Genomic DNA, 17,416 nt, shown 5'->3' on the forward strand with positions numbered 1-17,416 from the left:
TCCTTCTAGCCTTGCAAAGGCCATCAATCAAGCGACTATGGCTTTAACCCACAAATTTGACTGCTTTTGAATCTTGGAGGAAGCAGGGAAGCACAAGCGTGAGACAATGAGGTCTATAGACTCTTTGCATTTTAGGCTCTAGAAACTCAAGTTTCCAAAAGATGACTCTAACAAAAAGACACACAAGACCAAGAAGAAGCGATGGTGGAGAAAAGTCTTCTCATTATGGAATTGGATCTACAGCCATCATAATAGTCTTGCCAATGAAGAAGATGTATATTAAGCCAAATTTTGCAAAGTGCAAACTGCAAAACGTGTTTGATACTTTTGAAGGATGGTTGAATTGGATTATTGATTTATGCTTTCTCCATTCTTTTTCAGTATAATAAGTTTGGACTCTCAATTTGCTTGTTGAAATTTTAAATTTGGGAACAATAGGAAGAACGTTCTTCGTTTCTTGACGAAAGTGTTCTTTCCCTTTTTTTTTTTTGTTTAATTTTTAATTGAAATTATAATTATAATTTTTTATTTATTTGTAGGACCCATTAACATAAATATCTAATTTTATTTTCTTACTTTATAAATTACATTTACTCTTTTACTTAATAAAGATACAAATAAAAAAATAAAATAAATAGTATATATAATTGCATGTATTTTAATGCACGGTTCTCAACTTTTTATTATTTTTTCTCTAAATTATAAAAAAATAAAGAAAAATTCTCATTTTTTTATTTTGAAACAGAAAGAAAAATAAGTGTTATTTTATTTTATTTATTTTCTCTCTAATTTAATTGTGCAATGAAACATGTAAAATTATATATATATATATATATATATATATATATATATATATATATGTACACCATTAATTTTATTTATCTTTGTTAGTAAAAAGAGTAAATAAAATTTAGAAAATGAAGGTAAAGTGATAATTTTCAATTTTTTTTCCACTCATTACAAATTTTATATTTTTTTTTCACTCTTCCTTTTAAACAAAGAAAATCAAACATAAATAAAGAAAAATAAAGAAAAAAAAAATTTTTTTCCTATTTTTATCTACCCTTCCCATAAACTATCCAAACAGGGACTTTAAATGCATTAGCGAGGGAGTAAGTCCTTAAAATTATTAAAAAGAAAAAAAAAATCATACACAAAAGTTGACACGAAAATATTACAACTCTAACTACCCAAAAGAAAAAAACAAATTCACTTTACCGAGAGCTATTTAAAATCACAAATCCCACTCTCACCCATGGTCGCGAATCTTCACGCTCTCTCCCCTCTCCCAATTTACCGCCCCAATCACACATTTCTCTCGCGCGTGGAAGCTACTCCCTTTCCTCACAAAACCTCACCAAACCCCCGCCACTATAAATATTGCTCGGATCTCTCGCTCCTTGTGTCCATCCACACCAACTTCCACCACCACCACCACCGCCACCGCCACCACCAACACCACCGCAACAGAAATGGCCAGCTCCGCGACCAACCTCAGTACTCCATTCCTCAACAACAAACTCTCTTCCGTTTCTCTTTCCTCTAACGACAAACTTTCTGCCTTTTCCCTTATTTTCCGCCAACCCCGACGCAAACCCCGCTTCATGGTCCTCTCCGCTAACGTCGACGCTAAGCCCACTGTACTGGTGGCGGAGAAGCTGGGAGAAGCCGGGATTAAACTCCTAAAAGAATTTGCTAACGTGGACTGCTCTTATAACCTCTCGCCTGAGGAGCTCTGCACCAAGATCTCGCTTTGCGATGCGTTGATTGTAAGGAGCGGGACAAAAGTGAATCGCGAGGTGTTTGAGTCTTCTGATGGAAGATTGAAAGTTGTTGGAAGAGCTGGTGTAGGAATTGACAATGTGGATCTGGCTGCTGCGACGGAGCATGGCTGCTTGGTGGTTAATGCGCCCACTGCCAATACAGTTGCGGCTGCAGAGCATGGGATCGCCCTCTTGGCTGCCATGGCGAGGAATGTTGCTCAAGCTGATGCTTCTGTTAAGGCTGGTAAGTGATGGTCTTTCGGTTTTTTTTTTTTGTTGAAATGATGATCTGGTTTCGTTTGGTAATTTTGCGTTGTTGGTATTGACGTTTTTGCTTGATAACCGATTCCTGTTGTCTGATTTGGGTTAAAATGTTTGGTTTTTTAAGAAAATGTGTGAACTTTAAAGAGATTATGTGAATTTTCTTCAATTAATTTTTAAAATTTTGAGAAGTAGGTGGAATTCTTCAAGGACACGGCATATTATAGCGCTTGGCACTTTTCAGATCTGTTGACGTTTGGGGTTTAGAAGGGTTTATATAAGAGGCTTAGGATAAAATTCCGACTCTGTTATCACCATAAAACAATTAAATTTTCTGTTATCGTGGGAAAACAGGCTATGGTTGTTGTCCACACTCCGGCAGTACTTAATTTTTGTGTATTGTAAGTGATTCAGGGAAGTGGCAAAGGAACAAATATGTGGGTGTATCACTTGTTGGGAAAACACTGGCTGTGATGGGTTTTGGAAAGGTTGGATCAGAAGTGGCCCGGCGTGCCAAAGGTCTTGGTATGCATGTGGTTGCACATGATCCATATGCCCCAGCAGACCGAGCTCGTGTAATTGGTGTAGATCTTGTGAGCTTTGAAGAAGCATTGGCAACTGCAGATTTCATCTCCTTGCACATGCCTCTTACCCCTGCTACATCAAAGATGCTCAATGATGAAACTTTTGCAAAGATGAAGAAAGGAGTTAGAATCGTAAATGTTGCTCGTGGAGGAGTGATTGATGAAGAAGCTTTGGTTAAGGCATTAGATGCTGGAATTGTTGCTCAGGCAGCACTTGATGTTTTCAACGAGGAGCCCCCACCGAAAGACAGCAAGTTGGTGCAGCATGAGAAGGTGACTGTAACTCCACACCTTGGTGCTAGTACTGTGGAAGCTCAGGTATGTTAATGATAAGCTTGCTTCATTCTTTCTCTTGTCATGATATACAAAAAACTTATGGGTTTGATTTGCAGGAAGGAGTGGCCATCGAGATAGCAGAAGCTGTTGTTGGGGCCTTGAAAGGTGAACTTGCTGCCACTGCCGTCAATGCACCAATGGTGCCTGCAGAGGTATCAGTTCTAACCTCTTTGTCCTCTTTTCTTTGTATCAGTGTCAAGTTTTCTGCGTAATAAATTTATTGGGATGACATGATATTGATGAATGTATCATTTACCTTGTCATTGTTTTTCCTCTTTTGCAGGTTCTAACAGAGCTGAAACCATATGTTTTGCTTGCTGAGAAACTTGGGAGGTTGGCTGTCCAGCTAGTAGCAGGAGGAAGTGGTGTGAAAAGTGTGAAAGTGAGTTATGGCTCTGCTAGAGCTCCTGATGACCTCGACACCAGGGTGCTCAGGGCTATGATTACTAAGGGTCTGATTGAGCCCATATCCAGTGTTTTTGTGAACTTGGTCAATGCTGACTTCACTGCTAAACAAAGAGGATTAAGAATAACTGAAGAACGCATTACTCTGGATGGTTCACCTGAGAGTCCACTTGACTTTATCCAGGTTCAAATTGCCAATGTTGAATCGAAATTTGCCAGTGCCATATCAGAGACTGGAGAGATTAAGCTTGAGGGACGAGTGAAGGATGGAATTCCCCATTTGACTAAGGTTGGATCTTTCGAGGTGGATGTGAGCTTGGAAGGCAGCCTCATACTCTGCCGACAGGTAGATCAACCAGGAATGATCGGTAAGGTGGGAAGCGTATTGGGAGAGGTGAATGTGAATGTCAGCTTCATGAGCGTTGGAAGGATTGCTCCACGAAAGCAAGCTGTTATGGCAATTGGAGTTGATGAACAACCCAGGAAAGAAACTTTGAAAAAGATTGGGGATATCCCAGCAATTGAAGAGTTTGTCTTCCTCAAATTGTAGTGTGGCATCATCACTTATTCTTCATCTTGCTCATTATTATTATTATTATCATTGTAGTTTTTCTTCTTTTGGGGAAGGTTATCATTCCTTCATTGTAGTGCCCAATTTTGATGTGAATGTTGTGGTAGTTTTGGGGAGGGAAAAGAATAATCAAGCTTTGAGATAAGAGTGTATTTGGGTACCATACTATCTATCCTTGATTCATACTTCCTTTTAGCTTGTTCTGGAATATGCAGTTGGCTTTACTGCTGATCACAATTACCAGCACAAGTAAAATGTTATCCCAATAAATCCATTTCTGAAGAATGTTGAATGTTGCTGTTAAGTTCTCGGTTGTTTGGCCGCTCTCTCTCACCATTCAAGAATGAGATTGGAGGTGCTCTTTTTATGTTTTCCTGGTGGTAATATAAAACAACACAAGCAAAAAAATGAAATTATCTTGTCCTTGATGTATTTGGGAATTGAACGAGCGGACGTATTTAATCAAGGGTTAAAATGTAACTATAATTATTAACATATACTCTCAAGATTTAGTAGTATAAATATTAACTAGGTTTAAAGTTTACTTGATCTCTGAGTATTTGTACAATATTAATAAGTGATTAAAAGTTATAAAGATGATAATTATTCTTATTAATTTCGTACGAAACGCCTCGGGATGTCTTTTGCAGCTTCCACCACATGGTTTCCAAGAATTTCTTTAATAACCATCCACTCTGAAAAGTCGACTAGTCATTATTGATAAAGTTTAATTTATTACTTAATATATTATAAATTTAAAATATAAATAAATACACCTCATTTATTTTATATATGAATTTTATTCTTATATATATATTTTGTGTTTATAATATACTAAGTTCATGTAAGAATTTGCCAACTCCCGTCACTCTCGAACATTGCATTCGACATTCTCGTGTAGTCTTAAATTCACAATCCAGCAACATGATAATGTATACTTGCATTGAAAAAATCCATCTTCTGGTGCTCCGAGAGCGTAAATTTAGCAGAACACACTCCATTGTGGTGCAACATATGGCTCCAATTCCATATTTCTATGCAGTTTGTCTACTTGAACGATCACATTTTATGTAAATTTCCACGATCAGTATGCATGTTCTTTTTCATAAGCCTGGAGTAAAACGGGCAACACATTATTTTCAGACCAAATAATAAACTTTGAACCTTGTGATCATCAAAACTAGACTGATTCAATTGATTTAATCAGCCATTTTAAATATGAATTTAAAAAAAAAATTGAAATTCATCCGTGTAAACCAATCATATAATCAGTGTACTGATCAACCTGCCTTATTAAAAATGGGCTGATTATCTCACTAAAAAAACTCAATTTTTTTTTAATTAAGTGAATTGAGGAAAGTGGAATTCGAATCTGATTCTCCCAGTAGTGATATGCCTTCTGCTAGTGGATCAACTCAGATTAAAAAAAAAAATGACTAGCAAACTGAATGATACATTTGGAAACTTATTCCTATTGAAACTACACATTTTACGTTAATGTAAATTAATTTATTATTATAAAAATTCTAGGTATTTTTTATAAAAAAAATATTTATTTAAAATCCAAATTTTCAATTAAAAATTGTGAATTTTTTTAAATATTATATATTAAAATTTAACTAATTATATTCTATAGTTATTTATAAAAATATAATATAATAAACTATTAATTATAATAATGCATCAGAATTAATTTTTAAACAATTATCAATTTTGTAATATATAATTAATATCTATACAATAATATACGAATAAAATTCTATTCGATTCCAATAAAACTTTAAAGCCTTGACCGATTTAATGATCAGCTCTAAGCGTATCTACAGAAACAAATGGATAAGATGTTGCATGCTCACTCCAGCTTCTCTGCACTATGCCAATGCTTTTGATTAAGCGGAGAGGGACATGCCGACATCTCAGCTCAAATTGCTCTAGAGAGGAAACAATGTAATGTTTCTGATCAAAGTTCACAAAATGTTTTTGTGTGAGAGCATATTATCAAATCAACCTTAATTTATTATATCTAATCAATATTCAATTCGATTTTTCTATACTTCTTATTAGAATAGCCTTGCATGGATGGCTGCATCGTTGCTTGGACCCAGTAAAAGCACTGCAATTTATGAACCCGAAAGGAATGGAATCTCAGCTAGTGTTGTGGGTAGGGAGACGTTAAGGTTATGAACTGCTAAGTATGCAGCAATGCCAGCAGCATAACCAGCAAAAGCAAAACCACTCACCTGCAAGAAAACAAGTTCTTGCATGATTGAAAAAGAAAAGGTTTGGCATGCTGATGAAAAGATATCATTTATGGCAGAATGTACCTTCCGGAAGTACCAGAAGAAGTCCACCTTTTCCATCCCCATATATGCAACTCCAGCAGCAGAGCCGATTACTAGCAAGGAACCGCCAGTACCAGCACAGTACGCAACTAGCTGCCAAAACTCAGAATCCTGAGGAAATGAGGTGAGATCATACATTCCCATCGCTGCTGCAACCAGTGGAACATTGTCTATAATTGCTGATACCAACCCTATTGCAGTTGCAACAAGTTCAACATTTGGAATATGCGCATCAAGGTAATTTGCCAATTCGCGAAGAATCCCTGCTGCCTCCAGGCTAGGAAACAGAAAAATAATATGAATTTGCTGTAATTAAGAGAAGTAGCAACTAACTAGTTCAATTCCTCACAACGGCATTTTTTTTTTATGGATAATTCTGGAACAATAGAAAGCCACATTAGCGTGACAGATGATGCAAGTAGTAGTCCTTCTTCCCTCATTTATATGAGTACACATCAAGAGCTTACATACTCAAATGATGCACAAATAAAAATTGTTGACCGAATATTTAAAGAGAATGAAAAAAGAGAGCAATGAGGTTGAAAACAAAACTTAGTGGCAGGCAGGCTGGCTGTCTTTGGGAAAGACAGTTCCAATAATCAAACTGGGCGAACGAGTTTGCCAGTGACCATTAACAGGGCCCACATTGATCCTTAAAAATCGCAGAGAAATGAAATGCATGATGTATAAAAAATAAAATAAAAAATAAAAAAAAAGGAAGAAAGAAAAAAAGGCTCACAACTGACCTCAGCTCAACACACAAGGTTTTGCCATGAAGCTTATTTTCGATAACCACCAGAATTTGGTCCAAAAAAAAAAATTTTCACCTCATATATATACAAACATGCAACCCAAAGTTAAACACGGGAGAAGCAAGGTGGAGGATCAATGCAATGTGGATTGATGATATAGGGAATCCAATGCAGACAGCATGGAATGAATGTTGACACTGGCTAAACTTAAAGACCTTGATCTAAACTCAAAAACCCAAGCATAGACTCCCTTACCACAAAATTCTGAATAAACCACATGCAGTATTTGTGTGTATACCTGCTGATTGACAAAAGGATTCCAAGGAAAAAAAGGACTCCTTGAGTGTCAATCCGAGATAAAGCCTGCGGTACTTTTAACTTCTGCCTTTCTGATTCACCATAATGAATAGCATCTGTAACAATCCAAAGTACTCCAAGCCCAAGAAGCATGCCCATATATGGAGGCAATCCAGTTAGGGCCTTGAACACTGGAACAAAAATCAAAGCACCAAAACCCACAGAAAAAACAAGCTGTCCCCGAGGAGCCATACGTTCAGAAGCCAAAACATTAGGGGATTCCTGTTCCTTTCCATTAACTTCACTGCATGGGAGAAGAGAAGCTCCTATGACTTCAACCGTGAATTTAAACTAAAACTTTCAGTACTTTAATCCCTTATTTCAATTTGCAAATGCAATAAGAGTACCTAGTGAGAGACATAAGAGCCAGCGGAATAGCTAGAGAAACAACTGAAGGTACTAGCAAACCCTGCAAGCGAAAAAGGAACATGGAATTGAGAACTTCCTCATCTGGTATCAGGGAGGAGTCGAATTTCCACAGAGACAATAACAAGTTTTTACAACCAAGGAATTTGTCCTTAAAACTTTCAAGCTTTAAACCAATAAAGCATTCGCTGATTCTGCAAGCAATTACATAAAACTCAAATGCTTATCCAACTCTTAAATATATAAGCCATATAAGAACATGGCTAATTTCACATGTGATCATTGAACTTTTCACTAAATTCCATTATGATCACTAGAGAATTTTTTTTGTTCCATGAAAAATAATAAATTAAAAATTAGTCTCAATTGAATCACCGTGATTTCTTATAACTGTATTGTTTACAATATTTTTTACAATAAAAGCTGTTCATAAAGGACCTACTTGACTGAAAAATCTTCCTCCTCCTCTGCCGCCTCCTTCTTCTACTTCAACTCCTGACGTATACGAAGGAGTGTGCTTCGTTTGAAAAATTCATACCTCTCTACGTATCTCTGAGATGTTTGGATTTTTCAAAACTCGATGGACATGCAACAGAGAAATGCTATCTCCACTCAGACCAAGACATAAGTTCACAATTTACAAAAAAAGCTGTTCACGAAGGACCTACTTGACTGAATCTTCTTCCTCCAAAGCTTTGTTTCCTCAATATGGAATAATTAAAAAAAAAAAAATTCAAGCCTATAAACCTAGGAAAATCACTTCCAAAACCTTTTGGTGTCTCCACTTGGTGGTTGGCATATAACCCACCAGAATGTTCCCTCCCTCTCTCTGAATATATAAGCATCACTTGACTCCTATCCTCCTAATATCAGAACCTAAGAAAATCAAATCCCAAAACATCTACTACAAGAGCATTGTTGAATCTCTTTTCCATTTTTCAATGTGGAATTTATGGTAAAGGTGCAGAACAGTGTTGTCAAAAGCGCTAGGCGCCCTTAAGGCAAGAAGGTCCTTCATCGCATGAGGCGCTAATTTATTCTAAAATAATAAATAATTAAATATACAACGTAAAAAGTCTAACTTATTACACAATCAATAAATTATCAAATATCATAATATATTATATGTTTTAAACTTCAAGATCAAAAGCATTCCTCTAATACCTGACACGCTGGTTCACTGGTGAATACTAGTTCATTTTTTTTTAATTGTGTTCTTTCATGGCAGCAACAACCTTAGGATTTAGAGAAGGAGAAGAAGAAAAAGAAGAAGAAGAAGCAGAGGAGTGACAACCAGCTGCATGAGAAAGAAGAACCAAAAAAAAAAGAGGAGCAGTAGCATGGGAGAAGGAGAATGGGAAAAGAACTGACCTGATTAGAGTCTTGGGAAAACTAAAAGGCAACTTTTAACTTTTTTTAGCTTTTTACTTTCTTGGAATTAGGTGGTTGGCTACATAGGAATACGTGGTGCCAAAAAGTGAAAAGAAAAGCTGATCAACTTTTCTCTCTTAGATTTCTTTTTTTTTAAAAAAAAAAATCTTTCTTTTTATTGCTTTTTCTCATCTTTTCTCGCCTCGCTTGGGCCTTGCCTGGGCACCTACGCAGCGCCTGGATGAAGTCACCTCGCCCAGAGGCTTCCCAGGCAAGGTGCTTGGATTTCGCCTTGCCCAAGTGACCAGGCGCCTCGGGACAACATTGGTGCAGATGAGGGGGATTCAGATTTAGACCTTTGTTTTTTAGGTAGAGATTAACCAGCTTCTTATTCTTATCATCAAAACTTTCTATGGTTAAAAAAAAGGGGACTTTTGTGTCAAGAAACTACTTAATGTAAAAGTTCAAGCTTGTAGATGAGGGTCACAAGAATGGTTTTATATCTCTAATATACCCTGCACCCAAATGCCTACCGGACTTGAAGCATGAACAAACAGACCCAATTCACCTTAGCTTAATATTTAATTAATAAATAGGGGTGGTCAAGATTTGAACTTTGTATATAAAACTATTCTTGTGACCCTTACCTACAAGTTTGAGCTTTTAGGTTGAGTAGTTTATTCATAGTTTGGTTGGACGCTGAGAATTCAATTCAAATTAAAAGTTGATGGTTTGGAGAGAGAGAGAGAAAGGAGGTCAGTGAGAGACATAAGAATGGTAAAGAGATTGGAATCAGAGTGGCTGCGGTAAGAGAAATTTGTGGTGGTAGAAGGGTTTGGAACTAAGTGGGAGAAATTATGAATAGGGTTAGTGCTTTGGGGAAACAGAGCTTTGAAAGAAGAGGAGGAATAGTTTCAGTCAAGTAAATCCTCATGAACAACATGCCAGAATCTCCAAACTGGGAAATTGGTTATAAGAGGTCACAGTAGTTCACTTAAGACTAATTTCTGAGTATTTTTATGGAATAAAAAAAAAATTCTTAGTGATCATAATGGAACTTAGAGAAAAGTTCATTGATCATAGATGAAATTAGCCCGTTAAGGACATGGTTTATAATTTCTTGTTAAGGAATTAACACTGCCATAGAAGAGGCTGAAACTAAAATCTGAGTGCTATGTCTATGTATACACAGCAATTAATCAAAACACCTAGTATTGTAACATGGCCACTAAAACTACAAAATCTTTAATGCAAGGCATGTTGAAACATATATTCTAGGGTAGGCAATAAAAAATAACAATCCTCATCCACTTAATTAGTAGCACCTCCCAATTCCTCCCTCTTTTTGAAGTAAATTTAATGTGAATTTTTAGTGTCATACAATTAAAACCTATCTGCACTTGGTTCACTTACACAATATAACGTATGATACGATAGTTTGCTAAGTTGTTCATTTCACTACTTAAAATAAAAAGCAATATTTGGCTGCTATATATATATATATATCTCCAAAACTAAAAACTAATTCTTTTTTTTTTAGTAAATTGCATTTGCTTTAAAGCCAAACAAAAATTTATCAGAATGCATTTGTAGAGAGTAAAGCAAAAACATTAAAGTTTAAACAGAAAGGTGCCCAAGTAAATTTAAATCAAGCATTTTATGACAAGTGGTAAACATTTGATCTATTTACAAAAGGAGATGTCTCCTTTAGAATGATGAAAGTACCTTCATTGTTGGCAATGTGGATATCTGACCATGTATCCATAGCATTGTAGTTGTAACATCACCTATAGGAGTCCATGCACCACCTGAGTTCGCTGCAATCACAACAACAGCTCCTAGAAGCCTGTGAAAGAAAATCCATTAGTGTAAATGAACTTCTTCTGAGAATTATAATTGTTTCTTCTTATTGGAAAACAAAGGATTTCCTTTTTCAATTTTTTACGTGCATAACTGCATACATATACAAGTAAATACACAATACACACACACACAAAAATAAAAGTCAGACAATCATTTATTTCCATATGATTAAGTAAATGATTCTTTATAATGTTTGTAGCAAAGTTATTTTTGCAATTGCAAAGTTATCAATGGACACTCAATATTTTCCTTGCCTTAAACAACTCTGCGTACAAATTACCAATTAATTTTACTTTTGAAAATCCATTATTAAGCATGAATCAATAATAGGATTCTCAAGTTAACTATTAAATGCTATTGAAGGAGAGGAGGAGAGAAGGTATGACAACAACATCATCTAAGCCTTAATCCCAAACAAGTTGGGATTGGCTAATGGATCATTTTTCTCCATTCAGTTCTATTTGAGATTAGTTCTGCATCAATATTCAAGGATTATAAACTTTTGAAACTACTTCTCTCCATGTCATTTTAGTTCCTCCCTTTTTCCTCCTTGCTCCGTCCATTACTAATTTATCACATTTCCGTATACATTGGGCATAACCAAACCATCTTAAATGATACCCTCATTTTATCCCCAATGTGTGCTACATGTCTAGCGGATGTAGTAATTTCTTACTTTATCCATTATCATAATACCAAACATCCATCTTAACATTTACATCTTTGTCACACTTATATTGTATATATGTTATATCCTAGATCCAACATTCACTTCCATATAACGTACCTAGCCTGACCACAGTTCTATAAAATTTACCTTTCACTTTTTTTTTAGGGATCTTACGGCCACATAAGACACCCATAGCTCCTCCATTTCATTCATCTTGTTTTGAACCTATGAGTTACATCCTTGTCTATTACTTCGCCCTGTTGGATAATAAAACCTAAATGCTTAAATGGTTGCATTCTGGTACCAAAACTCCATCCAATTAAGCCTTCCCTTCATTCCTTCTATGAGGACTAAACTCACAATACATATATTCTGTCTTCCTTTTACTTAGCCTAAAACCTTTACTCTTAAGCGTTCTCCACAACTCCAACTTTTAATTAACTCTTTCACTAGTTTCATCCGCTAAGATAACATCATTTGCAAACATGTAAAATGGGACATCATTTTGAATATGATTGGTTAACTCATCCATAACTAAGGTAAACAGGTATGAACTCAAAGCCGATTCCCAATATAAACCCACTATTGAGGGGAACTCATTCGTGTCCCCTCCCACTATTCTTACACTTGCAATGGCCTCCTCATACATGATCTTGATGACATTTATATATTTGATATTGATTCCCTTCTTCCATAGCACCCATCAAAGAATTCCCTCGATACTCTATCATATTCATATGCCTTTTCTAGGTCAATGAATACCATGTAGAGAAAAATAAGCAATAAATTGGCGAAGTCCTAATGGTCAATTATATACTTATTTTAACTCAAGTAATTCAAGTAAAGAATAAATTTAAAAGCTTAAGGCAAGGCTAACAAAATTAGTGGAAGGACGATTAAATAACCCTAATAAAGTAATTATCGAATTGATTTTTGAAGGATAGCCATTTGCTACAATTGTGCCCATGATGGATCCATTGTTGACTAACATCAACTTGAACTTCCTAAAGGCTTTGATAATTTTTCATGTAAATATAATCCTAACCATTTCAAAAGAAACTCAAATTTTCTTAAGATTGTAATGTCTACCCAATTCATGCAAAGCACAGTAATATTTTTCAACAAGTGATGCTTGTAACATGAGCTTGGGAATTTAAGACAACATGAGCAAAAAAACATCATGTAATGTTCAAGAAAGTCAGGGGAGACAAAATTGCACAATTTTGTAGTGCATACCTGCGGTATTCTGATGGAGGTACTAGTTTCCTCAACAAAGAAACCATTACAATGGTAGATGTCAAGTTGTCAAGGATTGAACTAAGGAAAAATGTCACAAATCCAACCTGCAACATTCCAAATCATTGGTCAAACACCATTAATAAAGATAACACAAGAAGAATGAGGATGATACAGTGGCAATGCATTAAACAGCAAAAAGAAGAATCAAATAGAACACTAAATTTCTCTGCTGCAAAAAGCACAATCAAAATGACAGAAGTGATGAGACACATGCAAACACACACACGCACATCGTGATTGAGCAGGAAAAGTGGAATGCATATCTGTACGGTTGTAATTTTGTGATCTAATTTTTATCAAAAGCAGACATGATTGCTACATATAGGGGGGAACAGAAAGCTGTCATGATTTTTAATATTTTAATTATCTAGGATATAGCAACACTGCATTTGGTACATTGAATGGAACAAACAAGAAAGAATACAAGGAAAAAGAAATGGACATTAGCTAATCATTTCTCACAAGAAATCTTTTAAAAGAACATGGATAACCTGATCAACAATCCTCTATTAAAAAAAAATTGAGTCCTTAGATAAAGATTCATTTTAATTAGGAGTTTATACTACAATCAACTGAATCTTTTGGGATTTGAATACAGTAATTCAATCTATCTTCCCCTACTGAAATTTTTTATAACCTCTCTTGTTACCTACCAAATAATATCATCATGAATAATCAAAATATTGAACCAACACACATGAATACAATGTGTTAAATTCTATAATAAGTTCAATATGCCAAACATTTGATAGATATCACTTGTTATGGATAATATTCTTCCTATTTATGATTTTTTTCCCTTCATTGTATATTTCCTAATTAATTAAGGTTGTAAAATAGGCATCTATATTTTTGAAAGAGGCTAAATATAGAGCCATGGCTCAAGGCGTTTGTGGACTTTTGTGGATTCAAATATTGATCCAAGATTTACATTTATCAAATCAGAAAAAAAACTGTCCTTATATTGTGACTAGGGTTACCATTAGTATTGCTCACAATCTAGTTCAAAACATGATCAAATAAAGCCCATTGAAATCGATCAAAATTTCATTAAGGATAAAATAAATTGTGGAGTTCTGAATATTGCTCATGTGACTTCTAAAAATCAGTTAGCTGATATTTTCACCAAGGGAATTAGTAGCAAATAATTCCACAGTTTAGTTTGCAAGATGGATATGTGAGACATCTATGCACCATCTTGAGGGATAGGGATAGTGTTGACACTTGATAATATTCTTCTTATTTAGGATTTTTTTTTTCCCTTTATTGTATATTTTCTAATTATGGCTATAATTCGGGTTCCTAATTACAGTTGTAAAATGGACATTTATACTTTTGTATATTCTAATTTCCTGGTTTAGAATATTCCTATTTTAGAATTATTTTATAATTGCACAAATATGCTGCATTGTAAGTTTGTAACTTACAGAATTAAAACAATAAGAATTATTTTGTTCAATCTCTTGTCTTCTTTGTCAGTACTTGTCAATATGACCATGACAAATGAACAGAGAACTAACCACCCAAAGTAGAGTCTTGGGCTTTCGAGTGGTTATATTGTCAGTGACCAGCTTAAATCCTTGATGAGCATCAACAATCTCCACGATGGTCATGGCACCAAGCAAGAAAAACACGATCTCACTTACTTCTGCAGAAGCATGTGTCAACTCCGAAACAGCTATTTCAGTTGAAGGCGCCTGCTCAAGAAAGTGAACAGCCAAAAATTATAGTGTGTAATAGATAAGAACAACTTGAAAAAGCAAAACACTTGCAGTTGATAAGGGTCTAATAGAAGTAAATGCATTGGTGCCGTTGAGAAATCGCCAAAGCTTTAGACACAAGAGGAAAAGAATTATCGCTAGCAGCAATTCTCATTTATTGCAGGAGTAGAATAAAATTCAACATAATAATCATAAAACTATGTTTAACAAATTATATCTTTAGAGAAAAAGAAAAGTAGGTTGTAAGCACAGAATATTATACAAGAGGAGCAGATTTCATACCTCATCTGTATTGCAATTCAATATTACATGATTTTTGAGCCGAGTGCTTGGCACTTATGGTTGATTTCATGAAACATAAAAAGTGACATTCTTTTGCATGATAATTATGGAGAGGAGACTTTGGACTTATGCTGGCAGGGCCAGGATTATACGATAATACTATGCACATTTATAAAGCACTAACAAAATGAAATTTGAAACATAGCAATGTGGAGTTCTATAGTTCATGGTGCAATTATCAGGAAGCCATTATAAACCATGCTGCCAAAATTTTGCTTCCAGGCACCAGTCTATCAGTTTATGGCATCCAATGAATAACCCACCACAACCTAATTGTGGAAATTATTTAACCAATAGCAATTGTGCAATATCACAAGGGAATGCCAGTTACATGATGATTCAAAATTTCTTCAAAGAAAAGAAGGGAAATACACCCACCCATCCATCCACACAAATAAAGGATATCATTTAAGATTTTTTTCTATTTTAATTTCGACCAATCAGTAAATAAGTTTAGTTACCAATCCAATATCTAGCAAACTTGTAAAAGGACAGTCCCACTGGGATAACATAAGTTACAACATAATATAAGCATTTTATTGCTGGGCATTGTATATTAATCTCAAGATTGAAACTTAGCAAGCCACGAAGATGACGTAGGACTACACTAACAAATTTAAGGAATCGAAAAGTGACATCTCAATTCAATTCAATGTCTATTCTACTATGGCTTGTATGAATAAGTAATACATCAGTCACCCATGCAAGTGGCCAGTAGCTGAAAATCAAAAAATATATTTTAACCTAAACTATATGTCATTGGTAATTATTAAGCAGTGAACATGAATATTACCCCAATGCTTCGAACTATCCATAAGCTCACAGCCATCAGTAATCCTACTCCACTTTTGTTGAAAGCTAGAGACTCTTCAAAAATGATGCCTGCATATCCAATTCCGAAGAGTAATGCCATAGCAAGATCCTGTCTCAGAAAATTTCATCAAATCAACCACTAAATATCATTTCATAATCACTGCACATTTAAGCATTTGACAATACATCAAATTTTACAGAATTTTTCCACATGAAAAAAGATAAACCTGATTGGCTGCAACCCAGGAATGGTTAATTGCTGCAGCCCCTGTTGCAGCTGCTGCGAAAACTGCAAGAGCTTTTAGCAAATCAGTCTTTGGCTGGTAAGTGGCTGCAAAATCTTGTGAACTAGTTTCATCTACTGAACATAAAGGATCACATGAACCAGCTTGAGATGTCAGCTCCTGATTATATATATGCTAAGAGTTAATATGAATTGCCACCGATAGCGGGGAAAGGAAGATACACAATGATTCTAAGGGTATCTATAATGAATGAGTCTCACATATCACTGAATTAGTCCTATACAAGCAGCTAGACTTCAATTAATAACTTCAAAATTTAAAACCCCCGTCATCAATTTGGTGAAACTTTCCACTTGACTGTCAACAACCAATAGGCATTCTGCAAAAGGAAGACAGTACCTCCGCAGATATAAATGAAACCACCTCATATCCACTTCAAAAATACAAAATAGTACTCCAAAAGGCAGAGTGCCAGTAACATTTTCGTATACACAACACACACAGCACCAAGAGCATTTCAGAAAATGAGATGTCAAATCTCAATAGAGGAATCAAAAAATATGGTTTTTGTTTAATTTGAAAGCATAAACGTGAAAATCTAGTAACCCCTTTCACCAACCAGCGAACAAGCAAATGGGTACCCTTAAAAAAATGACGCTTTAGTGAAAATAAATTATCGAAAGGAACCTGAAGCTGCTTTTCACTACTGGGCTGTTGAGCTTGTCTCTGTATTGAAGAAGAAGAAGACCCTCTAGCCTTATCTTCAGCTCTAGCAAGGAGACCACTGCCAAGCAATCTTGAACATAATCTAAGCGGAGACAGAGCGAAACAAGACCGAGAAGAAAGTGAAGATAGATGAACGGGAGATGGAAATCGGACAGAGTGTTTCTTGAATTGATTGATTGGATTGAGATGGTGTAATCCAATTGAGAGGGAAGCCATTGCAGGTGATGTTTTCGAGAAGAAAGTTAGAGATTGCAAAGGAGAAGACGGTGGTTTTGGTCAGTTTAGAGGCTTTGTTGGTTTGCTTGGCAGTTGCATGGAGGAGAGAGATTGAGCAGTTTTTGGAGGATAATATGGAAATTGCTACTGCCAGGGGCCATAGGAGCTTGGAAGGAGTGGCTTTGCCAGTGAATATTTCAGTCAATTTTTACAAGATTCCTATAGATCAATGATCCATCCGCACTTGAATTGTGTTGTGCGTTATTAATAAACTTTTTTTTTTTGTTAATTTTTCCTAAGAAACTAATTATGCAAAGCGCTTAAAAAAAAGTAATTATGCAAATTCCAAATCATATTTCATAACCAAATTTTATCCCTTGTTAAAAGAATTCTAAAAATGCAAAATTAATATG

At 35.3% G+C, this 17,416-nt stretch overlaps 2 protein-coding genes across 2 annotated transcripts; one reads left to right on the top strand and one right to left on the bottom strand.

Moving 5' to 3' along the window:
- The first annotated feature begins 1,410 nt into the window (after positions 1 to 1,410).
- On the top strand, positions 1,411 to 4,224 carry LOC110667627 (D-3-phosphoglycerate dehydrogenase 1, chloroplastic). Its single transcript, XM_021828525.2, has 4 exons — positions 1,411 to 2,007; positions 2,439 to 2,926; positions 3,001 to 3,096; positions 3,228 to 4,224. The coding sequence occupies exons 1-4, from the start codon at positions 1,473 to 1,475 to the stop codon at positions 3,897 to 3,899; spliced, it is 1,791 nt and encodes a 596-aa protein (XP_021684217.2). The 5' UTR covers positions 1,411 to 1,472; the 3' UTR covers positions 3,900 to 4,224.
- Positions 4,225 to 5,693: 1,469 nt separating this feature from the next.
- LOC110667626 (sodium/proton antiporter 1) lies at positions 5,694 to 17,241 on the bottom strand. The gene is made up of 10 exons (XM_021828524.2): positions 16,749 to 17,241; positions 16,044 to 16,220; positions 15,797 to 15,925; positions 14,461 to 14,637; positions 12,878 to 12,984; positions 10,834 to 10,954; positions 7,719 to 7,780; positions 7,313 to 7,615; positions 6,245 to 6,539; positions 5,694 to 6,160 (listed from the first exon to the last, which is right to left on the bottom strand). The coding sequence occupies exons 1-10, from the start codon at positions 17,001 to 17,003 to the stop codon at positions 6,041 to 6,043; spliced, it is 1,746 nt and encodes a 581-aa protein (XP_021684216.2). The 5' UTR covers positions 17,004 to 17,241; the 3' UTR covers positions 5,694 to 6,040.
- Positions 17,242 to 17,416: the final 175 nt, after the last annotated feature.

Source organism: Hevea brasiliensis, chromosome 8 (assembly GCF_030052815.1).
Source record: "Hevea brasiliensis isolate MT/VB/25A 57/8 chromosome 8, ASM3005281v1, whole genome shotgun sequence".
Lineage (NCBI taxonomy): Eukaryota > Viridiplantae > Streptophyta > Magnoliopsida > Malpighiales > Euphorbiaceae > Hevea > Hevea brasiliensis.